This window comes from Oxyura jamaicensis, chromosome 12 (genome assembly GCF_011077185.1).
Source record: "Oxyura jamaicensis isolate SHBP4307 breed ruddy duck chromosome 12, BPBGC_Ojam_1.0, whole genome shotgun sequence".
Lineage (NCBI taxonomy): Eukaryota > Metazoa > Chordata > Aves > Anseriformes > Anatidae > Oxyura > Oxyura jamaicensis.
Window position 1 is genome coordinate 14307648 of NC_048904.1, and position 27925 is coordinate 14335572.

General features: G+C 44.6%; 1 protein-coding gene across 17 annotated transcripts in view; it reads right to left on the reverse strand.

Moving 5' to 3' along the window:
- Window positions 1-27925, reverse strand: part of CADPS (calcium dependent secretion activator) — a 200035-nt gene that overhangs the window by 29252 nt on the left and 142858 nt on the right. For 6 of the 17 annotated variants that reach the window (XM_035337795.1, XM_035337788.1, XM_035337796.1 and 3 more), the window contains 7 exons: window positions 23211-23317; window positions 21975-21983; window positions 17542-17698; window positions 16373-16514; window positions 9866-10012; window positions 6592-6747; window positions 3538-3685 (listed from right to left, as the gene is read on the reverse strand). In XM_035337795.1, the coding sequence (XP_035193686.1) occupies window positions 3538-3685; window positions 6592-6747; window positions 9866-10012; window positions 16373-16514; window positions 17542-17698; window positions 21975-21983; window positions 23211-23317 (866 nt within the window). The remainder of the gene's footprint in view (window positions 1-3537; window positions 3686-6591; window positions 6748-9865; window positions 10013-16372; window positions 16515-17541; window positions 17699-21974; window positions 21984-23210; window positions 23318-27925) is intronic. The other 11 variants (XM_035337791.1, XM_035337797.1, XM_035337794.1 and 8 more) reach the window with 3 other exon arrangements.

Below are 27925 nucleotides of genomic sequence, written 5' to 3' on the forward strand. Positions count from 1 at the left end.
CTGCCCGTAGTATGTGCAGCAAGGAACACGGGGAAGGGGCAGGACGTTAGCTACCTGCTGGCAGTCCCCTGAGGCTTTCTCTTACTCTGAAGGTGGAAGGAGCCAGGTGGGTCCTGCAGCAGGGGAGGGGCATGCAGTGCTGTCCCCGCGTCCCCATGGGGCAGGACAAGAGTCCCTCTGCCCGGGCATGCAAACCAATAATGTTTGCTTTTGGAGATCGCCTTTCCATGTCCTGTTCTGCAGGTCCAGACGTACACGAGCGCCTTGCAGCAATCCCAGTTATCTGTGACTAAGCTCTTTAATGTAGGGTCAGGCCTCATCAGCTACCAGGATTGACCTGGCCCAGCTGGAGATGTGGCTCTGGGGTGAAAGGGAGGGTAACAGCTGGATATGGGCGGAGCTGTCAATGTCCTCAGGACACACGGCCAGGACCTCCTAAGGAAGATGATGAAGGAGCTGCATGCATTGGGGTTGGCTTCCCCACGGGGTTTTCCTTCTGCAGCTACATTTGCTGTGCGTGTGGGAGACCTTGGACTTGGCTAATTCCCTTACCTGGGAAGGAGGCAGAGGGCAGGCAGTTTGGGAAGGCAAGGAGGAGAGGAGGAAAAGAGCAAGGGCAGCTGAGGGGCTGTTGCGGCTCTGGGTTGGAGGAGAGAAACGCAGGAGGCATGGGAGAGGGCTGCGAGGTGGCTGCACTGCCAGGGCGGGCTGGCACCGCACGCGCTTTTGGAGATGGTTGCCCGTTGTAAAGGATGATTTATGGAATTCAGAGCAAAATTCCCCCAACTCAATGTTAAATTTCATATTTTAGTCCAAAAGACATGATTAATTCATTAGTGGGCATTGCTAATTGGGGTTTTTAGGTACACACAAAACAAGAGGGCATGAAACGCCTTCACCAATGCATTTTCAATTAAAAGCTTCTTTAAAAAGCAAGTAAGAGCACTGACGGAATAAGCAGGCATCACTGAGAGCAGGAGAGGGCTCTGACCGCACCTTCCCACCAGGGTGCAAAGACCCCGGGGCAGCCCCGGGGCTTGGGACCGTGCAGGGTATGGCCTGGGCGGCCCCGGCTCCTCGCCCTGGGGAAAAGCAGTCCCTGCCAGGATGGGGCCGGGAGGACAGCGGGATGAAAAATGGTGCCTGGGGAGGAGTTCAGAGCTGGCTGGCTCCTAAACTAGTGGTTCTAGCAGCTCCCTCTGCGTCACCTCGGAAAACTCCCGGGGTTAAAGATCGCGGAGCCGGTTTGCTTCGCTCGGCGCAGCAACCGCTGCTGGTGGAGTTCATCGCAGCTTTCTATTAGCTCGATTATTACAATCCCTAATCAGTGCACTACAATGATTCAACTTGACTTTATGTGATGAGTATCTTGCCTTGTCATGTAACAGATTGTGTGTACGTTGTATTTCTCTAAGGACCATCTGACCTTAGATATTAAATAGAAACATACTAGACCAACTGAGAAACATTTAATACATACATTTATCCCCTTAGATGTATTAAAAATTCAGAGGAAAAATAAATATTTAAGATGGTAAAGTATGTTTACCAAATGTTTTAACAGCTGCCTTTAGAGACAACGAAATGGAAATGAAATGATGGGTGTTTGTTTCACAGGGTACTGCTCTCAAAATGCATTCAAGTGTCTGTGGAAGCGCGTGTAGCCGAAGGTAGGCTTCGGAGAAAGGCCGCGGGGTGGGAGGGAGTCCCCGGGAGCGAGGTCAGATGATGCACCAAGTTTGTCTTTGCCCACGTACAGCACTGACAGTGAGAAAAATCAGGGGCTTGTTTCCCATCAAAATGTCATCCTCGGCACGGTTTGGGCAAACTGTGATGTGGGAATGGTGCCGCGGACAATTTTAGCCCTTTTTGCTGCTTTTGAACTCTCCACAAAGGGACCTCGCCTTGCGGGAGTGTGGCTGTGGATGGTGCTGGGCAAAGGTGTGCAGCAGCCCTGGGGACATGGGCTGGTGGCTGCAGCTCTGATGGGGATTCCTGGCGGTGAGGAGCATCCCTGCCTTCCAGCCCTCCCTCACAACCCTGTCTCTTGTATATCTGCTGTCGATCTGTGCCATCGTTTCCACCGGGACTGGAAGAGTTGGGGTGGCATTCTGTCCTGTCCTTAGGGAGAGCTCTGCTCCTTTACCACGACCCCCCAGCCCCCAGCCCGAGCAGCTCATGGCACAAGCAAATGGAGGGGGAGGTAGGAACACTCATTAAAAGGAAGAAAAGAAAAAGGGAGGGTGTATACAATGCTGCAGCCCTAAACGGTAACTTATGCACTGATAATTTACATCTGCTTTGCAGCTCTATTCGTTTAGCTATCTGTTAAAATCCCCGTACCCCTGCAAGTGCTGCTTGCCACGGGAGCTGCGCTCACTCAGGGCTGCTGTACCAAACACCTCCTGGAAGCAGCCCAGGCAGATTTGCAGAGACGAGAGCTCAGCCCTGGCACAACTGAGATGTGCCCGTGCTGCTGCCCGCTCCCCTCGTGCTCACCACCCAGCTATGTGCATGGTGACCGATGCTCAAAATCTGGAGGAAGCCGTGGCATCCACCGAGCACCACGCATTAGCACGGGAAGATGCAGCGAGTGCCTGGGCACGCTATACACAGATACAGCTGACATCAGCCTCGTGCCATCCTAATACTTAACCTGGTGATTTTCTGAATGCAACAAACTTGCTCTGTCACTATGCTGGAGTTGGTTTGATCTCCAAAACATCACCGTGAACAGCTAAAAAGAACATGGACTGACTGTAAAACCTGACCACTCAAAGTTGTATGAGAGAGCTTACCTAGGAAATGCTGACAAGCAGCAGGATAGGAGAGCCAGACAGTATTTGTGAATTTATTCTAGACTGGTTTATGAATATTTAATTTGGCTTTGAGCCACTATAACAAAATGATCATTATGATGCATTTAATCAAATCCAATTTAGCATGTCTTTCTAATTCACAGAAACTTCAACCTGCAGCTATGGCTTCAGAAGAAAAACTACAGCAGTGGTTAATTAAAACAGGTTTGTTGTGTGGAAACTTGAGTCATTAAGAACCTGGAAAGCCAGGATCATCAGGCTTGCTGGTTTTAGCCCATATTCGAGGAAGTCAAATTTCAATCTACTTTTGTAAGTCCTTTCTTTTCCTTACAAGAATCTCAGCAACAACTTGGCACTTCTGTTTTCTGTGTGTTTGTCTCCAGAAAACAGTCATATACAAGAAGTCTGTTGCCTACACCCAGCTCCAAAATGTGGTTAATGACTTAATAGATATGGTCAGCACCCATCAAGCAAGCTCTCAAAGTACCTTATACACACCACAGCCCTTGCGAAAAATCAATCCTAAGTGGCTGGGATTCTGAATGTTCATATTCATTGGGTTTATTTGAGAGCAACACCCTGCATATTCATCTGCACGCTCTATATGGAAGGCTAAATCCACAAGTGCTAACATGCCTCTTAACTTAGCACAGAGCAAGATAGGAAATTTCATTACATTGCCTTTAAAAGCTGTGAAAGGAAGAACCTGCATTTTTACCTCTTGGCCCATTTCCATGCTGCAAAGCTTTGTTGACTGAGCTTTGGCATCTACCATGACATTAAACATGGTGCATATTGATTGAGGGACTCGGAAATCTGTTGATCGGCTGGTTTTTTGCAGTTTTACTTCAAACGCAATCCTGGTTCTGTTAAGGGAAGTAGAAAAAGATGCTTCAGTTACTTTTTAAAATACTGAAGCTAATAATAATGTGAAACACACGGCTCCGAAGAGTTCAACAAAACAGAAAGCTGAGTGCTACTGGGAGCGTTCCAGTACAATTGTTACAAACGTGCTCTTACTAAAAATGATTTCCCAGTTTAAAAAGAAACGCGCTCCCCAGAATACACACTATTTATAAAGTGTGCAACGGTTTCAGAGAAACTATGACTTTCTCGTGCTTGATAAACAGTGTGATGATGTTGCAAACAGCAGTGTCAATGTACACCTATAATTTGGTTGCATTAGCTGATTTGTAACCACAGGCAAATAGCAAGCCTGGTGCGTTCAGGGAAGCTCCTATTACTCTGTAATATCCACTACAAAAGCCAGGAACTCCTTCATTGCTCCACTGAAAGGACACTGCCAGACCATTGTGGGTTTAGGTCTGCACAACTTTCTTTGCTTGCCAAAACTTTCTGATTGTCTCGTAAGCTCTCAGGAGTGGTTTGTCCAAGGCACACACGCTCCCCACAACACCAAGTGCACACGCACAGTCGTGCATGGATGAGCACACATGTTGCACGAGCCCACACAGAGCTTTTTTGGAGCAAAGACTACAGAATGTGATCCCGTGTCGCATTTTAAAATACCGAGATGTTTGTAACTCTAGCGTTGGGAAGCCTTGCAGCACAGTGGGCACCGCCTTGCCTTTCTCTTGAGCCCCTCTGCAGATTCCTGAGGTACTTCTCTAACCTAACCTAGCACAGAACAATTATCACATCCAACAGAACCCGCCAACAAATTAACATAGGAGCTTCAATTTAGAAATAACAAATAATACCAGCTGCAGCTCAGGAATAACTCTGATCTTGAAAGATCCCCCAAGGGTTATGCAAATGGAAACTAATTTACAAATGTGAAACTCCCGTTCCTGGGCTCAGATCCGGGCTGGTGCAGAGGTCCTCCCGCCTGGTTGTATTAGCAGAACAGGCCTGCCTTGCAAGGGCTGCTTTCCTGACAGCCCCGAAATACAACCAAGTGTGGAAGGCGGGGTGGCTCCTCCATGGCATTCAACGGTTCAGAGACAGACGCGAAGAAAAATGTTGTGTCAAACTGAAATTGCTAAAGAAACCTTAGCCAGGCCCTGTTTGCAGGTGATATAAATAGGGAAAGCAGCATATTGGTTTACATCAGCAGTGGCATTTGAACTGATTTAATTACCAGTGCCAGATTTAGCCTGGACTCGGGGACTAGAATCTTGATAATTACTGAAAGGACCAAAAGTGACTGGGATTTTCCATCTCCTCGCAGAGATGAGCATATTCCTACTTACTTATGCTCAGAACCATTATATATAGTCACACCATCACAAGCTAGGCCAGGTTTTTGTAGAGGGGCAATATATTTGTAGAAAGGTTGGAGCAGTTGGGAAAAAAAAGCCATATTTCAGGAACAAAAACCCCTCTTCAGATGCACCTGGAAAATGGCTTATTTTTCCCCGCTATCTCAGCCAATCTAACCCAGTCTTGTTTCTGCAGATCATCGCAGCTACAACCGCACCGCAGGTGCAGCAACAGTGTCCAGTTTCAAGCGTTTAAAAAAAAAAAAAAAAAGAAAAAAAATCAGTATTTTGTTGGTGGTGCTGGGGGCACAGTGGAGAGCAGAGCTCCACTGAGCATGCTGCAGGCCTTCAGCGAGGCCGGTGGAGGCAAAGCACAGAGGAGCAGAGCCCAAGAACTCTGCTGATCACTTCAGACTGCAAACGAGCACCTACATTGCTGCAGGAGGATCCCTGCACTGCCTCACCTGGAGCATTTGCAGTGTACAGCACTGCGTTTGTTTTTAAAGAATGGCCTGGCAACTGGGAGCTCAGCTGCCGTGCCAGCCAAGGACATCATGGCTCTTTCATTGTACTTCTAGTGCCCAGGGTTTTACCTCAGAAGGGTGCGAGAGCAAGCCTCGAGCTGCCCGCTGCCAGCAGGCGAGCCTACTGCCTCCATCTCGGGGACCGAACGTGCCTCCTCGTGCAGTGACGTTGAATATCCAGCCTGCGAGGACGTGCGAACAACAAATCCCAGCTCGCGCTTGCAGAGCGGCCAGGCAACTGCGGTACAGAACAGCCACATCGCACATTGCGGCTATTATTAGCATGTACCAGCTGTATTTGGCACTCATTTTTCCTTTGGTCTGTCTCTTTGTCTATTAATTTTTGCACGATGGAATGCAAAGTTCATTTCTTCCTCCTGCCTGAACAGCTCTGACACCAAATGAACATGAATTGCTGTGGGAAGTTTGACAATTTAACCGTAACATTTTGTTTTCAAAGTGACGGCTGCCTGTATGTTTGCAAGTTTTTAAAGAAACCTCTCTCTTTTGTGAGAGCTGCAGGTGAGTATCCTGTGATGATACGGTGCCTTTTCTCTTTCAACAGCAGACGTGAAGCCTGTGTGCCAAGCTACACTATCGACCTTTTTGGAATCGCTTTTTTGCTTGTTTATTTTTTTCCTGGATCTGTGTTTTCTGGGTGCTTGCTGGGATCTGCCTCGGGGCTGTGCCTTCAGCACATGGCCTCGCTGACAAGAAACTGATTTTACAAAGATTCGACCTCAGGTGCAGCACCAACAATAAGTTAACAGTTCATAAAGCTCAAAATAGTGGGTGATTTATTGCCTTGTTGTGAATAGGCACTCCCCAGAGTCTCAACAGACAACCCCTTGTGTGGGGAGCCCACAGTTCACAGCAAGGAGGTGTCCTTCCACCCAGCCTGTGCTGAGCTGGGGCCATGAATAAATGACGGTGGGAGTGATGCTGAAAGGCAAAGCACAGCACTGATACCGAGACAGAGACAAATGCGGCCCCTGGTGAGCTCCTGCCTCGCTCACACACACGTACCTCTTCACGCAGGACTCGATCATGTCACTTGCCATCAGCTTCAAGCGCTGCTCCAAGTGTTTCCCAAACTCCTCCTCAGGCCAGTGCAAATCCCGAATGAAAGTCTGTAGGGCGTCCAGCTTCCAGAACAGATCTTCCGAGGTGCCTGATCCATTGCTGGCAGGGCAGAATGAGAACACAAGTCATAAGTGGCATCAGACTCTTTGCCACCTGATGTGGAGACCATTCCTGCAACAAGTGTGGAGCAGACAGTAGTTTCATACACAGGACAACGCTGGCAATCTCCACCATCAGGATTTTGAGTTTTACCATACAGTTGCCTAATCTACCTTGCTGTCATAACCCACGAAACTCTCCAGACCAGATGAGGAAGACAACATTATGAGTTACACATATTAACAGGAAGAACGTGTGTATGGTAAAAATCAGCCTTAGTTAATAACCACATTAACGTATGTGGTTATTAAAAATTAAGGCTAGGAATCGTGGGAGAAAATCCTCGATCGGTAATAACTACCATACTGGAATGTATGCAGTTATTAAGATTTGGTTTCATGCAATTGTCCCCCCTCCGAATTGTATCTTTAGGTGGCCTTGTCCCTCCCGCCGAGGCCCCGGTTCCAGGAAAGGGACAGTGCTAACAAGTGGTGAGCGAGGACACGCGTTAGCTCTTGAACAGCTGGAAAAAAACGGGGGTAAGTCAATTGAGCTAAGGGCACTGGGCATCTCACATCCAGACCTTCCGGCTGGATTGACTGCTGCACCTTTCCACAGGTCTGCCTCTTGCGAAGGCATCTAGAGGATGACAGATTTCCATTTTTCAAAAAATTTATTTTGCAACTTCTTTGGTCTGTCACAAAACTCTGAATTTCTCTCCAAAGCTTGCGTTCTCGAACCCCCACCCTTGCCCAGATGGAAGTCTTTGGTCCTGCAGTGTGTAGCTACACCGGCTCTTTTCACAGTATAATTATATCCCAAACCTCCACTGACGGAATAAAAATACAGAACTCGATTGTGCTCTGCTTGTGCAGAGAAATTTATGCATCCATAACCCTTTTCTCTCCCTCTCTCCTTCTCCCTCACTTTTTTTTTTTTCCAGAACAATTACCAAGGGAGCTTCAAGAGTTCCAACCCCCTCCTCGCGTACCACTAATGCTAACACGGTAATTTAGAAGATATTTAACACACCATGCATTACCACTTGTGCCGACATCATCTATAGAAACAGGTGAGGGAGGGTGTTTCTATTGCGACAGATGCCAGCTGCATTGAGTTAATGCTAGAGGAGACCGGAGCTAAATGCACACACGTGGGCTACTGCGAGGTGAAAACCGTGTCCCCAACATGCCAGGGGCCCTGAGGGTCCTGCGCCAACGGGGAGGACGATATCAAGGATGGGTCATCTCCATTGTAAGAGAAACGAGTCTGACACTAAGCGACAGGTAACACGTCCTCGATGGAGGGGAAGGGTGAGGAAAAGGAAACCAGGAAAGTGAAAAGATAAAGAATCAGGCATTTCCTCTGACCAGGGGACAAGTTGGCATCAGTCTCCAGTGCTGCTCTAGCCAGCAGTTTGTAGCTTCTCCTGGTTCAAACCTGTGCTTGGGTATAAGTAAGCTTTAACAGTCTAGACCCAGTTTTAGAAATGCAAGAATTTATGTCTGAAATAATTAAATACATGCAAATACAGTAATTGGTATTTACTACAGCAACATTATGACACCCATTTGGTTTCAAAATTTCAGAATTATTATTTTTGGTCTTTTTCTCACTTTTGATTAGGGCTTCGGGCGAGTAAACAATATATTAGATTTATTTCCAAGTTGCACTGTTAATATTTTGCTTGTGAGCACTGCACTTAACTCTAATCACCAGGCAGCTTGCGATACACCATTTATGTTCAAGTTTTCAGAGGGATTATCCAATTTTCTGTCATGACATGATTCTTATCTTTTCAAGGGTAATACCACAAAGCATGCAGAGAAAAAGATTAAAACTTTCAAGTACTCTTTACAGGCAACTGCCTAATCTAGCCTTTAACATAGCTATCTTAGCATGAATATGAGTTGTACAGCTTTGAAACATAAATGACCGTGATAATAGTTAAAATGTTTTAAAACTCTATTAAAAAATTAAACATCGGTGTTTGCTTTATTTCTGGTTCGTTACCATGGCTCTGCAATAAAGCCTGTGCATGGCAGAGGCATTTTGGTGGACCCCAGGTGTAGATGTAATCGAGGGTGTTTCAGTAACAGTGATGGGGAGAAAAAAATGTGGGAGGCTTCTTCGGTTTCATCTTTTACGAGAGAGGAGGTGGTAGGGAAAAAGCAACACAAATGTGCAGAACCGGCTGAGACCATCCCAGGACAGCGTAAGCTTAAATGGCCCTGGGGAACTGGGAAGATCTCAGGTCCTGTGCTAGGACATCTTGTGAGACCTGCTGCCTCCAATGCAGATTTGGCTTTAGCCACCTGTATCTCTCTCTGCATTGCTTGGTGGCTGGGACTTGTAGGGGAAATATGCTCTAAGAGCTGAAGTTGCCTGATATGTGCTCAGCCGGGGATGTGCAATTCCACCCTCCTGAGCACACACCTTGGTCTCGCACAGGGAGTGGGAGATAAGAGCCTGAGGCTCCTACAGAGTGATTGTGCTGACACAGTGTCTGATTTCTCCAGCCACAATCCAAAGCTCATGCTGAAAAGATCTTTCTTTAGCTGGTCATGGGATTATCCAGGCTGTAAAGATGGATGTGGAGTTTCAAATGGGCCTCCCACAACCTGAATAAGAATCCTTGCAGGGTGTTTCTCTGTTAAACTGGTTCATCAAAATCAAGACAAAATTAATATCTGGGGGATGCGGAGCTTGCATTAAAGAAAATTTACTTTTAGATCTACATCTGGTCCACAGAAATGGTTTGACTGGCATTGAAATTGGTTGACCTTCTCTTTTGGACAGAACTCTTTGCTGAGACACATCAGCTCAGATTAAGCACTCTGTGGTTCGTACGTTGGCCAGACCATGTCCCGTTGGTGACGGCTATTTTGTAAAGCAATATACTTGCTCAAATTCTCAGTGGGAGAAATAAAATTTTTCAAGATTTATACAAGACACCCTCAAAATGCACATGCCAGAAATTCACTAGTGTCTCATTCAGAAAATGTCTAATTAACTGTACCACTCTTTAAAGTTTTATATAATGCAGAAACAAACAATACATATCCATGCCAAGATGACTTTAAATTTAAATGAGATCTAATTTGAACTGAATACACACTCAGAATCATAAATAGCAGCCATCCATGACGGTGCAGAAAAGCTAGGCATTTGTGGGATGCCTAGCGGGATGTTAACTGGTAGATTTGGTACTTTAGGGAGATTCACATTTGGTAGATTCACATTGGGCAGATTACTTGTTAAACTCCTGTGGAAGAAACAGACAGAAAGAAAAAATACCATAACAGTGACAATGCAGATGTAGCAGAAGCACGTGACACTCATAAACAAATCTGCAGAGTTCACAGCACGACAACAGTTAAAAAACTAAAGGAAAACATTTCAGAAAGAAGCATGGTATGGAAGCTTAAGTGTACTGTTTTGCAGTCTGCAATAAAAAGCAAGTTACTTAAAAAAACAGAATGAAAGAAGAAGAATCACAAAGTAGCAAATTAGCAGAGTACTCAAACACCCACACAAGCTAAGTTAACCTTCAAGTCCTGATACCATTTCAAAGTGCAGAGAGCAGCCTTTGCCTGGAAAAAATCTACCTCACAGGGAAGCGAGTCTCGGTTCAGCATACTCAGGTTGGAGGGATACATGAAATCGCTAAGCTAAGCCAGCTACTGGAAAAGTCAGGGAGCTTTTCTTGGAATCAGGACTCAAAATAATGCACATGGGTTGAAATTCTAGCTCTGCTCAAGCCCTTAGCAGTATTTGCCACCAAATTCAATGGAGTCAGGATTTTACTCCAAAAACTCCGTTTATCTTGTGCTGAACAAGTAACGAAGGTGTGCTAATCGGGATCAACGCCTGGGTTCTTCCTAAATGAAGACTCGTGCCCCGAGCCTTCCCTTGTGTTTCCATATGGAGACAAAATGTGTCCCAGGTCTACATACGTGCAGTGAATGAGTTGCATTCAGTAAATCCAGGTATATGAAAGTTGCTTAGCTGGAAAGGGGCCGTGGAGTGATTAAGATATTCGAAGATTAATTTAAGAAGCAGGTGTACTTGTGCATCATGACGTTAATAAACGTTTTCAGATGTGAGACTGTTATGCAGAAAGAGATCTCTTAAAAATGGGCTAGTGTATTAATTTAATCCAAAATATTGTTTCTCCTGAAACAATGTGTGGTGTAGCAACACCACATGCTTGAAGTTTTCAAAACACCATCTTTACCGGATTTTTATTTAGGCTTAGTAAAAACAGAATCAAGACTTCAGGATTTCAGCTTCATCCTGTACTGCTGAAGTTCCTGGAAGCTTCTCTGTTGATGTGCAAGGACTCAGCTACAGCGTTCCATCTTCCCTGGTCCTGGTGACCGTATCAAAAGATGCCACCTTAAAAGGTCCCCCCCATTCCCCTGGATGAAATGAGAAGGTGCTGTACAGGCAGCTTTATCGGGAGTCTTGGAAAACTATCAAATTGCACATTTTGTGTTTCAAGGAATGTTAAAATTTTAGCAACTTTTTTGAGTCATATTTTCAACTGTATTTGTTACTCTAAGTTTTATGTATAAAAAATCCAAAGTAATGGAATTGAGCTGGCTATACTGAATAAATGCTTCCTAATGCAATAAAGACAGGAACTCCATCTTCACAAGAGCTGATTGTCTTTAGTGGCAAGTCTTAGGGAATAGACTGGGACTTGGAACCTCATTCTCCCTTTGTGAATAAAATTCCTTGTCTGGGGGAAAATATATATATATATGTATATTTACTTTTTCTAGTGAAAAAAATGTATGTTCTTGTTTTCTTTTGTTTCTGTGCCTTTTAGTAGATTTGACTTCACTTTATCTGCTCGTTGTCTTTGTTTGGCAGCAAGGAGATCGGAGAATTTACTAATGTAACAAAGCCATCCATTGTTCCCATTCATACGGTATCTGCCTATTAAGATGGTATGATTACTGAATGAGACACAGACTCCACAGTGATTGAGAGAGTGTTAAATCTTCAGAAATGGCAGTGCATGTGGTTAAATACTGATATGGAATAAATAAAGAAATAGCAAGAGGTGGACAACATATAAATGTATAAGGAAAAGCAACTTAAATAACTTAGCCAGATGGTAAATACATAAATCAGAGGACCTTTGGTTTTAATATTAAAATTCAAGAAGTGACAGTGTTATATTAATAAAAACACTGTATTAATAAAATATGACTTCTAGAGTAAACAGTATACTATATTCACACGGAAACATATTTCTTTTATACAACACATTATTTTGCTGATGCAAGGATATGTTGCAAGAATAAGTTAGTACTCTTAAAAGAAAACAAAACAGCAAAATAATGGAGTATAATATGTTAACATACAGTAACTAATTTTAAAAATATTCTCCTGAATTGACATGCACAGTTTTGCAGGTTCAACTGATCTAATTATCTGACTAACAGTTGCAGTGAGACCTGTAAAAAATGATTAATATTACCAACAAATGTTCCAGCCTGCAGTTGCTCAGACCATAAAAACTACAGGTCCAAGATGAGAAACTGTTTCTAAAAGCCAGCCATGCCTATTTAATATAGACGGCTAAATATAACCTCAGCCATCAGGCAGGGAATGTGGGCATTTGGATCAACAAGATGAGGGCTGTCTGATTTAAGAAGCTTTGGGACTGGCTCCTGATACGTTTGATAAAAGACGCACGCTCTGGAGCTGTGCTGCTTGGTTTCTTGGTTTCTTCTCATTCACCCCCGTTTGTGTCTGCTGGCGATGCAAGTGGCTCTCACCTGTACTGCCTGCTAGGAAATCCTCCTGCAAGCAGACTGGCAACATCCCCACGCTCACGCTGTACCGGGGTACTGGTCAGAGTTGCCCCAGTACAGGAAGAAGGGCAGAGAAATCACCGTGTTTTTACTGGGAAGTCTCTGGTTGCAGGACAGAGCTAACCCAGAGCCTTGTCTGTACTGAAGCGCTTGGTTCCTACGTGATCCCTGAGATGATTTACTGATGGGAGAGGCAGGCGCCTGTCTCCTCCATCACTAGAAATGCTCGCTACCTTACTGCCTAGGCTGAACAAATGCTCGAGAGCAAATCTTTTCACAAAAGCCTTGATGGGAAGCAGAGAGCTTGATAGTGAAGTAGGCAGTCAAATCTGTGTTCTTCCTCTGACTGACACCCAGAATAGTAACAAAAATACTCATGTTCACTACAGCAGTGCTTCTTGTAAGGGGAATTGTTTTTCACTAGCATCTTACAGCAGTGCAACCTCTTCAAGTGGTTAATATAAATCACACTGTTCAATTTCTTACATCTTAAATGAATGATACATTTATAAATAGTTTGCAAAGGGTTAGTGAGCAATCAATCGATGTTAAAGCCAGGACTACAGTGTGGTAGAGACAGCCATAGGTCAGTGAGTAACTTCCTAGTCAAGCAATTGAGACTGGTTGTTGCTGCACCGGCTTTAGCATTTGCTCAGAAAGATCTTTCAACACAGACACACACAGAGAGACGCACACACACACGTACGTGTCTGCTGGCTGCGAGATAAATCAGCGTTCTCTGAGAAGCTAGCACAAAAAAAACCACCACCCATTGCACAACCCTACTTTTCCAAGACCTCTCAACTCACCAGAGAACAGACCTGCTCTGTAGCCTCCGTACTTGGATGACTGTGCGAGGGACAAGTGTTCCACGCTTCTCGGCGTGGATTCATGCGAGCACACCAGCTGCTCTAGCGATAGGGCAAGGACCCCCTGCAAATTCAGCAGCTCTGCAGAGGCAGCTTACAGAGCCCTCATGAGCACATTACCTCGGTGCTTTTTCCCCCGTGTTTTCAATACTTAACAGTATCTCCCTGACTGTTTGCGATTTCTATACCTAACTCCTCGTAGCATAAGGTGCAGAGTATTCAGCAATGAAAATAGAAGAAATACATGCTTGCAAACTGCCATCTGGTCAGGTTATGGAGGGCTACGTATTTCAGCCTTGATTGCAAGCATGAGCGCAGAGAAACCCTTTCAAAAGACACTGTGCTGTGGAATAATTTCCTGCCTTAGAGGAGATAATGAGACTTCTTCCTTCTTGCAGTTGGCTGTAATGATCCACAGTGGGACAGCAGCAGGATCCAAGACGATCTGCCTTTTTGGGCCAACCCGAAGGCCTTTCTTCAAAGCAGAGGAAAGCCCTGGAGCCACACGTTGCGGTGTGCCCAGTTCCAGAAAAGCTCTGCTGGAGAGCTTGCAGAAGGCCGTGACTTGGATAGGAATTGTCTGGTCCAAGATATTTGAGGATCAATGGCCTAAAAACTCAACTGTGATGCAGTCAGACACGTAGGGGAAGAAGGAAGCAGATACAGGAGGGCAGATCAAACCAAATACGCCTCTGACCTGAGTTTTTCTGCAAGTTCACTATAGATCAGCCAAGGAACAGCAGTTGGTCTGCCCAGGAGGCAAAAGATGAAGACGCCTTAACATTTAGTTCTGAACAGTGCATCAACACCATCATATGAACGACTCCCCTCTTCTCCTTCACACAGCATGTGCCACCCTCTGTGCATTCGCCGGTACCTCCCTGTGCTGGGTCTGATCAAGGGAAGCCAGCATTTGCAACTCGCACTTCTGTGTGCGAGACACAAGAACTAAATACCGACTAGTGAAAAAAAAAAAAACCCAGAGTGCATCTTTTCACCAGATGGACACAAGCTTCTTGTGAAAAGCACCCACTTTCCTGCTGGAACAATTTTTTTAAATACTTGGGTCTGTACGACATCTAATCATCTAATCAGAACCCACCCCGGGCTTTCGCTTGAATCTGTGATGCTCGAAGTGTTCTGCAACTGAAGCTCCCCAAAGGGCAAAGCAACTACAAGATAACTAAGAAAAGACCTAAAAAGTATCAAAGATAACTTGAAAATGATAGATTTTGGCATACCCAGGGATAAAGCATTTTTACAGGCAAGTACCACAGCCAAGTACTCATGCACATCTATAGTTATGCCATGGAAGTCAATGAATGCCAAAATAATATCAGCTTCTGAAAAAAGAGAAATCAGATGAATTGATTATTGACTGCCCAACTGAGGGAGGCTGTTGCACTGAGTTCACTGCCTCTGTTTCATAACAGACAAGGAAATACAAACAGATTCGTTGCTAAAGCAGAGCTCTGAAACTCGAGTCAATGCTAACTTCGAAGTGCAATTCTGCTTGAAGGAGTGGCTGTAAAAATGGCATTCTCCTACTCGAAAGATCTATTTCTTCTATGTTTTCTGGGTCACATCTGCTTATTTGAAACAAGATTTTTTAGGATTTTTAATCCTGTTAGCCTGCAGACCAAAGACAGCAAATGGAAAGTGAGAGAGACTCCTGAACGCCAGCCACTTAACCCCACTCAGAACAGAGGGGATGATCAGGTGTCAAGAAAAGGCCCGCGATTTGGCAGGCACAATCCTTATGGATGCTGAGGATGCACAAGAAAGAAAGGAGAAAACCTGGGTAATCAGATTCCAGGTTGCATATGGGAGGCTGGCTGCTGAACAAATTCTCTTTTCCTTGTAAATTGAACATATTTGGTGTGAAAAGCCCTGAAAGACCACACGTTCTTTTACACAGCAACCTCGGAGTGCAGTGCCACTTAACTTTGCTTAGAGAATGAGGAAAAAGCAGGGAAAATAGTCTCTGTAGAAGTCATCTGGTCAAAATCCCTGGTCTGAGGCACTGTCAGGCTCATGGTGCTTGCACAGAGTCAACCTTTCTCTTTTAAGTCCTTTATTAGAAGGAAAAGTCAGTTCTTTTCCTTCACAGAAACTGACTTGGGCTTTTACAACAAGCACAGCAGGGTTCAGCAGTGCTTCAAAACCTATCAAATAACAACAGCAATCTAAAGCAAATGTCATGTTTTCACCATTCACTAGATTTTGGGTTCAGTTTGGGTTTCTCTCAGGCTCCTTATTTCTCGCTGGCCAACCCTTAGACCTCCACATCTATACCTGATTCTGCTTCAGTCACCTCCCCTAGGTCTCACTTAGGTTTCTGCATGCTGGTGGCTTGTTGGGTCACCACGTCCCCCCTGGGCCAGTCCCTTCTGCATCTCCTTGAGCCAGTCGGGGCTGGGACCCCTCCGGGCTGCCCGGGGACACAGCCCACAGCCACCAGCCATGGGGATGGTGTGCTACCCTTCCACGGGGTGGGTGGAAAAAAATGAGTACGGGGAAGAATAAATACAGCAATGACTCACTCAGGTTACAGGGCTGGACTGAACGCAGGAAAGCAAGGGTTTTGTTCTGAAAAGGAGCTGTTTGAGTTCAAAAACAGCATCGGGGAAGGCCTTTTAGGATGGGATCCAAAAAGCCATGCCAGCTAAGAAGGTTTTCACATTTTCATGCTTCCATGTCCAAAGGCACACGGTTTGAACTGAGGCAGCAATGCATTTCAAAAAGCAAATACCATTTCCTTCATTAACCTGAAAACCCTGAGGAGATCAGGCCTTCTATTTTTAGCATTCAACTAGAAAATATAAAGCACTTTCTGCACGTCCAAGCTAACGTTTGCTAATTCATCTCTGCATGAATCTCCATCCATTTGCACCCAAATTCCGATTGTATCAAAGGAGGTTTCCTTACTTTACTGGCTCCCATGACTCCCGCTCAAAGCCCCTGTGAATTGACTGTGCAATTGAGGACTCCATCAGATCGACATATCTAACAACAAGTGGAGCAAACAGGTCTTGGAGGTGTTTGTGGAATTTTCCATTGCACAAATTATCTAGAATAGATAAATAAAAGTATAGTAAGAAACTACTGTTACTAAAAGCTCTGTAACAAACCACAGCGTGGCACTTCATTACACAATGAATTTGTCAGCACACAGAAAGAAACTCCGAGAACAAAACGGGAGCTGGCATCAGGCTCTGATGCTCATGACAAAGACAGGAATGGCTTCTTAATCAAAACAAATAAACGAACAATGAATCTTCTTTTCCATTAATGTCAAACTTACAGGTTACAAATACATTATTACTTCCTGTGAATAAAATGGGTGTAAGAAATACAGCATGGCAAACGTTAGGACTTTGGCAGGTAGGAGGATCGTTTCTTATTCAGTTACTCACTACCATGACACTGGAAATTGCTCTCGGAGGATGAGCCCCTGGCTTTTTTATGTGGTGTCAGAAAGCTGGCCGGGCCCTGGCTGAGGATGCAAATGAAGGACAGAGCCAGCTCAGCCAGCAGCTCCCCGGCAGCAGTCACACCAGCCTGGGGAGTGCCAAGTCCCCAAGGGTTTTGAAGGTGTGAGCCCATGTGTGCTTTGGAGAAGAGCCTTATTTCACAAAGCACTAGGCTTCTGAATTACTCTTGCTCTCATTTACTTTAATTTAAATCTCTTTCTTCCTTCAACAAAGTCTCTTAAAGCAGGGACTGGTTTACTCCATGCTAAATAAATGCAGTACACACATATAAAACGACACACACATTTAATGACAGTAAGATAGGGTACAAAATTCCCTGCTTGTCAGGCAGCCGTTACCAAGAGACTTGAGAAGATGAAGCAAAATAAAAGTTCAACTTCTCACCTTCAGCTGGGGCATTTGATTTAAGGGGTGTCTGTGTGTGCATCAGAGAATTGTTTTTTTTTTTCTAGTGGAAATGGGACAAAATCTAGCTGATGCTACGAGAGCCTGTACTGTGCATCTCTACCCATCTCAGTTCTCTGTGCAGTGCAGAGAGGCTGAAAGTGTTAGCAGTAACCTGAGCCGCCCACTGAAAAGAAACGATCAAAATACAATACATACAGTCACTACGGAGGAAATCGTTTAGAAGCTGAAAGAGCGGAAAGCTGTCCCATGTGTCTGGGGGTTGCACCTCTAGCGCAGCATCCATATCCACTGCAAACAGTGACAGGAAGGTCTCCGCGTGCTCGACCATTAAGTCTGACCACCAAGCAAAGGCCTTCAGGGTTGGTAGAAAAAGATAACAGAGCAGTACGTTAGTTCTAATAAAGCACAGTCAAAGATGCTAGGCCACATACCTTTAAAAATGTGCATCCCCTGGAAACTACCTTTATTGTAAAGAGAACAGTGCTTTGAAGTGCTGGCTGCACGTACAGCGCTAATCACGGGAATTAGGCACTGCTGTTTTCATACAAAGGTTTCTTGCAGAGGATCTATTCAGAGCTCCACCGTAAAGGCAGGCAGTTGTAACATGGCAGAGAAGGTTTTGTCTGTTCAATTTACAATAAATGACTTCACTCGTCTTTAGTTATGCTAATTATCAGAAAGATCAACTAATCATTATTCTGAAGTACAGAAATTGGGGACTTTCTTCACTGTTTGTGGGTTTTCTGCTGTGTTTTTCAACAGTTTAAATTTTATTTGGATTCTCTACTTCTATTTGTCTTGAAAAACTAGAAGCCTAAGACATTAGAATCTGTCCTAAATCTTTCACACTCTTATTTGGAAATGTTTCAAGCATCACCTGTAAGAGTTATTAGAGCACTGTTCATTTTACATGGTCAGCTACACACATCCATCTAAACACACTACCACCTTCGTTAACGCTACTTATCAGGAAACAAAGCTCTATCATCAACATGCCAAGGTAAAAAAAATCTACGACAAGCCTGTATTTTCACAGAGGCAGGAAAAAAATGTATCTAATCTTGAAAGCCAAAAAATATCAGTGAAGTAATTCATTCTCATGCACATGGGTCCTTAAAATTCACTGGCCGGGCCCTGTGACGTGACATTCACATCGTACATGGCTCAGATGTGAATGTTCCCGACGCATGCATGCGTGTTTAGTAATCACTTCTGGCTGGGCACATGCAATGTGAGAAGTGCTGCCGTTAGGACCATGTGCTGTAATTTGTAAGGGAGAGGAAATTACTCAGTGGCTTGAAGGATCTGAGAAATATCTTTCCAGCACTCTGCAAGAGAAGGAAACCTCTAGCATAGGGACAGGACTAGAGATGGAATGAAAAAGACCGAGAATAAAGAAATCGGTTTAAAGAGGAATTGCTGGTCAGGGAGGGGTATTCTTTGCCTCCTGGAAGGAAGCTTTTGGCAGACATGAATAAGCAAAACGGACTTTAGTTTTCTTAGGGTTCAGTTTTGATTCACTGATGTTTTCCTGCTGACGCTGATGACAAAGCAGGATGCCTTTGATGAATCCTGTTCTAGATGGCTGCAGAGAATAACTCCAGCTCTTGGTTCTGGCCATGGAGAGGGATGCTGGCAGGAGGACTTTGGGACTATTTCCACTCCTTTGCTCCCCCAAAATGCAAAGCAGACTGACATTACCCTGCTTTTATTCCATGAGTTGATATAAACTGGTGTTGAGACATGCAGAGGGTGGATGTGACACAGGGCATTACGTATCCAAAGCACATCCAAGATGTAAAATAACCAAAATAACCAAATAACCCCCAAGAAGGCACAGCTTTGGAGTGCCCAGCCATGGAGGTGCAGGGGTTCCAGAGTAGGCTGGGCCATGCTCTGTCTGGAGTGGCAATGCCAGCAGGTTACAGCATCCCTGTAGTCATGGCATGGGGATGAGGTGGGTACGTTGGGCTCCTTCATCTGCAAACCATGCCCAGCCCCACGCACATGGAGGAAACCATCAGGCATCGCTGCAGCAATGCCTCCCCTTGGGACACCTGGACAGCCCAGGGGCAGCTATGATGGAGAGTTTGGTATTCAGAAAAAGCCAAAATCGAAGCAAGGGGGTCTGACAGGGTTGAGGGCATGGCAATGCTCTTCAGTGCTTCCTTCTGTGGCCAGCCCAGCCCACAGACACTGCGAGTGCTGCGACGAGAGGTGTGGTGTCTCTGCGAAACCAGGCAGGAACCAAAAAAATCAAGAATCAGGTCTGCTTCGGATGCCTGCCCAAACCTCCTCCCAAAAAAAGTTGGTGGGAAACGAGTGGATGTTGAGAAATGTGGCTGTTGAGGGTCCTCTGAAAATAAGCAGCGCTTGTCCATGCTTTTGAAGGAGGGTGATGAAGTTGTCCTTGCACAGATGTGGTTCTCTGGCTGCTCCTCTGCCTGCCAAGAGCCTGCCACGCTGCCTCCCCACTTCCGTGCCCAAAAAGCGATCTCTACGAAGGGCCAGCAGCAGCCAGTATTTGGGGAGATGGGAAAGGGGAGGCCAAAGAGTATCTTCTGCAACAAACCCCACATAATCACTGCAGAGTCCTGCAATAAAAACCTGCTTCCACGAAAAAGGAAAAAAAAAAATGCTATTTTAAAAGAACGAGGAAGAAAAGCATACGATCATTCGTGGAAAAAAATGCCCAAACCAGTCATAGTTTCCCTTTTGCTGGAAAAGTAAAATTTTAGCTCCACAAGTCTGAAACTTAATGCCAGACTCCTCAACCTCCTCCCTACTCTCAGTGAACAGGACCTTCCTGCAGTGGGAGCATAACACCACGCTTCGAGGAACTCCTTCAAGATGGTAACATTTCCTTTATTTACCATCTACTTACCTGCTTCGCTCAGAACATGAAGTAAAGGCAAAACAAAGTGTTCTTTCTAGCCAAACACACCTATTAGTGTATGTTTTACACATGGATACACATGTATATATGTATGACCTCAAGGAGTTAAAATACATATATACATATACACATACGTATACATAGAGAGAGAACACCGGTTCCAAAAGACTCGAAGGCCACGGTCTCTGGCGTGTGCCATCAGTCATCCAGGGGAAGGAGAACAGAGCTGGAAGACATCTGAGGAGCGAGGTGACGCACGGCAGAGACCTCCTGCTCTACACAGTACCTACCAAGCACCCCTGATTCTCCTGCATTTTTGTCTCTGCTGCTTTGCTTCTTTCTGATGGGTAAGGCAAACCCAGCTGACAAGGCACGATGCTCCTGCTCTAATGGTTTTTGAACATACTCCGTGCTCTGAGTTTTGGTTTCTGGGTTCCCATTTGTGTGTCTGCCCGGATGGCCATGTTGGGAAAAAAGGGGAGTGTTTTAATCGCAAAAACTGTTGGTTTTCAGGAAATAAGGCGTTCCTTCAGTAACTGATGCCATTTAATTCTGCTGAACATCCAAAGCGGACTGAAGAGTCGTACCTTGCAGGCTGAACTTTCTCACCTCCAGGTGAATGGACAAGAAGACAAAAAATCTCACCTGGAATAATTTGAAAAAAAAAAAAAAAAGTGCAGTACCTCAGCGATTCTCATCGCACAGGAGCAGAATAATGTGCCCTGACACATAAGAAAAATGATGTGCTAAATCCGCCAGCCTCTTGCCTCTCTGCTCCTTTGGGTGCAATTCCAAGTGTGCAGAGAGCTGGCCAACTGCCTGAGCACTGCTGAAGTGCCACAGAAACCCTCGGGACAGGAATTCAGCAATGTTCTGACAGTATCCTGGGCTTCTGGACACAGATGAATTTCACCCTTCCAGGTCACCCTTCAGAACAAGGGACCAGGAAGCCTCCTATCCCTGTTGGCATTAACCTTCTGTCTCTGATCACAGTCTTGTGACACTGAAGATGCTGAAGAACAGCTTTGAACATTCGTCCTTGCGAGGAACAGCGCAGCTGGCTGAACACCACGGGCCCTGTAACTGCCTGCTTCAGAAGCGTACTGTTTTCCAAATTACTTGTAGTTTAAAATCAGCTCTTTCCAGGCTGGTTGCACAAAAAGCCTGTGCTGGTGATGAGTGGAATAAAATATCGTCATCCTTGGGCAAGTTATCACAGTGCTCTCAGGCACCTCCTCACTTTTGCGAAAAAAACAAAGTTTATTCCACTCTTCACCACGTATATTCTCTCTCTACATATAAATACTGTATATCCAGTACAAGGCACATACAGACAAAACCATAGGAAGAACACTACCATTCTAGTCACTTGTGTAGAACTCAGTCCATCTCCACCACAGTGTACTATAGATCGGGTGAATGCAAAACAACAGAGGTAACAACAGGCTGAGGAGAGATTCCAGGCAGGTAGGGTTGTGTTGGGATGTAACTGCAGCGCTCGTAAAAGATACCCATTGCTACATGCATGGACTGGACTGCTACGCCACATTGACCCTCCTGTGTAAGGCTACCAGCTCCACAAGCAGCCGACTGGGAGTTGCTGTTACATTCCTCGGTTAAAGTTACGGAAGCGAGGGCAACCCAGGTAAAATCCCAGGAGGAAACATGGCACTGAGAGGGCATGCACGAAATATGACAGGAGTGACTCGTGTCATTCAGTTTAGTCACATACCTCTTTCCCCTGCCAGGATCATCCAAGATTGAATGAACAGTAGAAAAACAGGGAGGAAATTTAAATATGCAAGCAGGCATTAGTTGGGTGTCGTGGATTGTTGTGTATTATCAATAAGTTAAGTTATACTGCAAGTTTAATATACACTGGAATGATTTTTAGGTGATTGTGAAATTATTTATCAAATGCTTTTAAATGCAAAATATAGTGAGTATATATAAAAATGGGAAGGAAAAGAGAAGAGTGCATGAGTGTTACAATACCTACAGTCATAAACAATAACTGTTCACTCTGATTTTTAGAAATGATTCACTTTCCAACACTTAGCCAAGAGCACCAGATTTACAGAGAACACCGGGCTCAATCCTGCAAACACTTACATGGGTGGGCAAGTCCCCATGGGCAGCCCCGTCCGGGCATGCTGACAGCGGGGCTACACCCAGCACTGCCAGCAGCCTTGGGGCTCGAGTGTTTTCAGGATCAAGCCTCAGGATTTTCTGAAATATACCTGACTCCGACACAGTTTCAGCACTTTTAAAGCATGAATCTTTCCATTAAAGTGCTTTGAAGAGTTAAGAGTAGTTTATTAGGCATTAGGTACCTCAAATAATTAGTAACAGAGAATAATTTGTTCTGACCTCCACAGCTAGTAATTGAAGTATTCCCAATAAACCAAGACAGAAGTGGCCAACAGAAAACCAAGCGAGCTAAAACAGCAGGTTATCATGTACGAAGGGAAACCCCTGGAAACAATCTGAATGCTCAGGAAGGGACCAAAAATCCTTGTTTTGTTTTGTGACGGTTTTACTTGCCACAGCTCTCAACAGCAGGAGCGGTTTGCTGCTGACAGTGACAGCCGCTAATGCTGTCTGGAGGTACAAACACAGGACATTTTGGGCAATACGACCTTTCTCAAAAGTGGACGGGCTTGGTCTTGCACGTAGCTGGTGGTGAATATATTGGGCTCTTGCTGGCACTGCACGGAAGGCTGCAGACTGATGTAGATGACAGCAGGATTTAATTCATTCCTCCTTCGGCCCTCCCTCCCCTCTGAAAAGCAGTCTTCCTGACCTGTCCCGTGCCTTCACCAACACTTTTACCACCATTATTGGCTTCTAAAAAAGATAACCCAGCACCTGTTCGGAAGACATCCCATAAGTACACAGAGCCACCAGCAACCGACCAGACCCTGCTCAAGACCTGCGGGGCACAAGCTCGCAGGGCGCCGCTGCTCACCTCTGCATGGTGTTCTTCGTTTTGTTGGAGGACTTCAATTACCAATTCTGCCAGACGTATTGTGTCTTCTAACTTTTTAGCTGGTGTGACTAACCGGCCTACATTTTCTGTAGTACAAGAACTCGAGTTAAAAGGCAGGCAGAGTGAAAAAGCTAGATGCACAGTAAGTAATTTTAGAGGTTTAAGAAATCCCATAATACTCTACAGCTTTAAAGATCTTTTCATGCATATGTTAAATGCTTATATAATTAGTACTGAGCAAACCAGAAAGCCACATTCGTTATAATACTATGAAAATACAGTGCTCCAGCTCCAGATCCCACAATACTGTCAGAGTTGTTTTGCTTTATGGTGAGGTGGTGGCACTTTATTAGCTCAAATAGGAACATTACATTCCCTAAAGACAGCATCTGGCCGCTAACGTATGAACAATATGTGTCCTTCAATGTAGACGATGCATTACAAATCACGTCTGTACGATTTTAACGTTCTTTTAAGATCAATTTAAACAAATCTCTCTGCACTTTTAATAAATTGTCAAACTTGAGCAATTTAAATGTCACCTGCTACTGAAAGCAAAGGCTGCAGGTCTGACCTGCTCCAGGATTTAACTTCACAAAGGTCAAGGAGTTACGCATGCTGGAGGGAGTGGAAAGTGGTAAATCCCACTAGGTGTTCATACGTAAGATTTATATGGGAAAAGAGATGCAACTTTACAGCAAAAACCCCGCAAACAAACCAAGGAGTTTAAATCCTGGAGCTTGCTGGTTAGCTATATTGAGTTATTTTGCAGCATTTTCTGAAGATTTTTCAAAACAATCAAATCACATTCTTCCAGGTAACATATTACTATTAGCATATTAAACATCTGAGGTGCGAACAATCTGGACCATTTAGAGTATTTAAATAAAATAATAGAGAAAAAATAACAAAATAGCCACATATTCGACAAACGGCAGCTTCCACAGAGCTGGCTAGGCGCAACCAAGGAGGCTCCTGTGACCTGACCCCGTGGCTCACCTGCGCTGGTCACCCTGGGGAGAAGCAGAGCAGCAGCCCCGCTCCCTGGGAACCCACCTGTGCTGCAGTGTGTCACCACCTGCAACTACAGACGTGTCCCTCTGGCTAACAACCGGGTGCCCAACCTGGCTCTAGCGTAGCTAGGGGGAAGGACGGGATCACATTTTGGTGCTACATCGGCTGGTTCATCCCTCTCTACCCACATATATTTTGGTCTCTCTGTGATATTCAAGCTGGAGACTTTGCAAATAGGTGAAGTACCAAAGTACCAAAAAAAAAAAGAACACAAAAGCCAGATCAGTCTGCTGCAATTATACAATATACAACAGACTGTTTGAGCTCAACAAAGCAAAATGTAAGACATGCATGAATTAAAGCTCCTTCACTAGCAAGGAGTTCATCCCAATTCACCTTGGGATGCCCAGAGCTAAGCCCAGCAGCGTGGGTTGTGCTGCAATGCAAGGCAGCTGCGCGTCTTGCTCCAGGCTCCTGCATGCGTTAGCATTTTGTGAGTGCTTAGGTTTTCTTTTCTGACAGAGCAGAAACTTGGGGTTGCACACAGATGCCACCGCTCTGCTCTGCTGGGTCCCACGCCGAGTACTGGGGCAGAAATCCCCGCCTTGCTGAAGGCTCGCTGAAGTTTGAGGACTCAGCTTTCCACCTCAACACCATGCTTGCTCCTAGTTTTCTCTGAATGTACTTCTGCAGGCAGTGAATTTCCCACAGAAAGGAAAGGCATGTTTTTACAGAATGGCCACACGTGGGTGGCTGTGTGAGGGCACACGGTGCTCTTTTCGGAGGAGCTGTGCAGCCAGGCCAGCTGAAATCTGGCACTGCAGGTGCTTGGCTCAGCGGAGAGATGCAACATGGTAATTTCTTTCTACATTTTTCCTGACTGATACCATGGACAGGGGCTTCAAGGTTTCTTCTCTAGTTTCCTTTTCATCTCTTGTATCACTGGAAACAAAAAGAAAGCCAGGTTCCCCTTAACCTACTTTATTGGGCAAATACTGCTACTGGTTAACTTGTCCTTCCTTCTCCTATTAAAACCAGCACCTTGCTGGCTACAGCAAAAAGAAACTTGTTCCTTTTATGCAAAGAGAGTCCAGAGACGTGTCCCTCAGTAAGCTCTGGTTGCTTCTGCACCTCCAAAGCCAGGGGGAAGCTTTTCCATTGATCAGAGCAGTATCAGACCCATTCTCATTTGCAACACTGATCTGCTCTCAAATACAACTAAAAGACAAAAGTGTTAATAAGAACAACTGCTCAGAGATGCTGTCTTTAAAGAAAATATTGATGCTTATACAACTTTGGCAGCCAGCAGATGTCAATCTTAATTTTTTTTCTTCTTATTTTAAATATTTCCCTGGTTAAGTTACTATACATCAGAATATTCTGCTAAGATAGCTGGAGCACTGACAGTTACATCAAACGTATACGATATACTTATCAAACATTTCATCCAACATCATGTAAAGCTCATACATATTTATAGTTTTCATGCAAAATGTTATGCAACAACAATGTTATTTTGTGCTGACGTTGATATTTGAAAATGTTGCATATGTCAGACATTGCTAGACAAAAAAATGTGGACATTTTGAAATAAACGCTACCTCTAAATCTCTAAAAACCTACCACGTCGCGCTAGGTGCTTCGTAAAGCTGCACATGAGAACTAGCTCCCTAATGCTAAACAAGCGACTGCTTAATACTAAACAAGCAACTGCTAGACTAGGAAAGCACTGAATAAAAGGAAGGAAGACTATTACGGTACTTGGCGTCTGTTTGGCCATGCCTTTGAGCATATGATTTATCATGTTAGTCTGCGTTTGAGGAGATGACGGTGGCCCAGCCGGTGGCTTAGGCTTGGATGGACGGGCTGCTTGTGCGTGACGGAGAGACGCCAAAAGTAAAGAGACAAGGGACGTCATAAACAGTGACAAAAAGATGAAAACTTTTGACAGGAACATAAGCGGAAATGGTCAAATACAAATGGAATAAGCTGCTGGGTTTTGCTCGTTGGTACTCAAAGTATTACACGGGAATGACACCGTTTAACAACAAATATTCTAGAAGTCAGAAGGTTCTTACATCCTATGGCAGCGTGCAATCAGAAAGCTAAGAATTCAACACAAGTACGGAACTGCCTTTCACGCAGCCACGCAACAAACCTGACTTTGGGTAATTCAGCTAAAACTCCGGAATTCAGAGCAGGTGACTAAAGCCAATCACTTAAAGTCAGCGCTCCAGTGCTTAGGTACATTTAGCAATAGAATAATGAGCCACATGAATTAATTGCTTTACAAATATCAATTACACATTTTAGAATTAAACGTCACTGTTGGTTAAAGGGAGCTATAAAATATTCTTGTGCAATTTAAACATGTAAAAAAATCTGTCACTTAAAAATGTGTGGTTCCTGATCGTTTCCAGCTCATTTAATTATTTTCAACTTGGAATTCTAGTGGCTTTTATATTCTGGGTTGAATCATATATAAAAACTTGCCAGCTCTATCAAATATGTTACTTGCTATTCCAAATGTTAGAATACTGCAATCAGGACTTGACCCATCTGTCATATAGTTTACAATATCAGCATAGGAAAAATTCAAAGAAAATAGCCTTTCCTTTTACATACACTCAGAGAATGAATTATATACTGTGCATATATTAACACAATGGTTTCTATTACATTTAATAACAGTTTTTAGCAGCATTGTGACTATTTTTAATAATGCCATTTGCAAGGATTCTGGCATATTTATCTGGACATTCTATTGCCAAAAGTCCTTGCCATTTTGATTGCATTTTCCAGTGGAAAAAAAAAAATCGGTTGGCTTGTGCAAAGTAGATTTCTGATTGCTTTTAATTCTCACAGAATTACAACACTTATCAGAGTATAATAAAGAATATTCGAGTAAACCCTTAGTTAGAGAGTATGAGTTAGGTTTGTTCCCTCTCTCCATACACAGAGGTACACACGTACACGAACACACACACAATGCACAACTGTGCACACGCACACACACACACATTTTTGGTCTTCTAAGCTGTAACGATTTAATTCAGACTCTTAGATTCGAGCCACTGGCTTCCGGCTTTCTTTTTTTCATTTGTTTTGTTTTGTTTTCTGCTAACAAGAAAAACAAATCTATTTGCTTATCTCTGGAGTCGCCCTGATCCTTGTTCAATGTTTACCCAGGGTGGCTTTGTCCCCAGAAATCGTACCTCTCAGCCTCAAGTGACAAAAACACCAGCTTTTTGGGCATTGGCCTAATGACTTTCAGTCTCATTTAAAACATAAGCAAGAATTCAATTTGGCTACTCACTGATGGCTCCTGAGCCCAGCATGTAATGGTTAGGAAGGATATTTTACTGCTCACCACTAGGACGAGCAGTTTGTGCCACAGTCCCGGCACGGGCAGGGGTTGTGGCACGTCTCCTCCCACCTGCGTTTGGCAGCCAAGTGACGGGAAAGCCTTGCCACGGGAATGTCAGTCCTCCTGGCTCCAACGCTGGGGAGTCCGAGAGGGAGAGCTCGTCCTAGCAGTGCCAGAGCCAAGGAAATCTGCGCCCCATCGCGGCTCCGAGCGCTGTGACCCTAAATCACCCCTAAATGAGATCCCAGCCTCTGCATCGCCAACCACGGAAATACTCATGCTAAGGAGGGGGGTGCCCACGCAGATCCCGGCA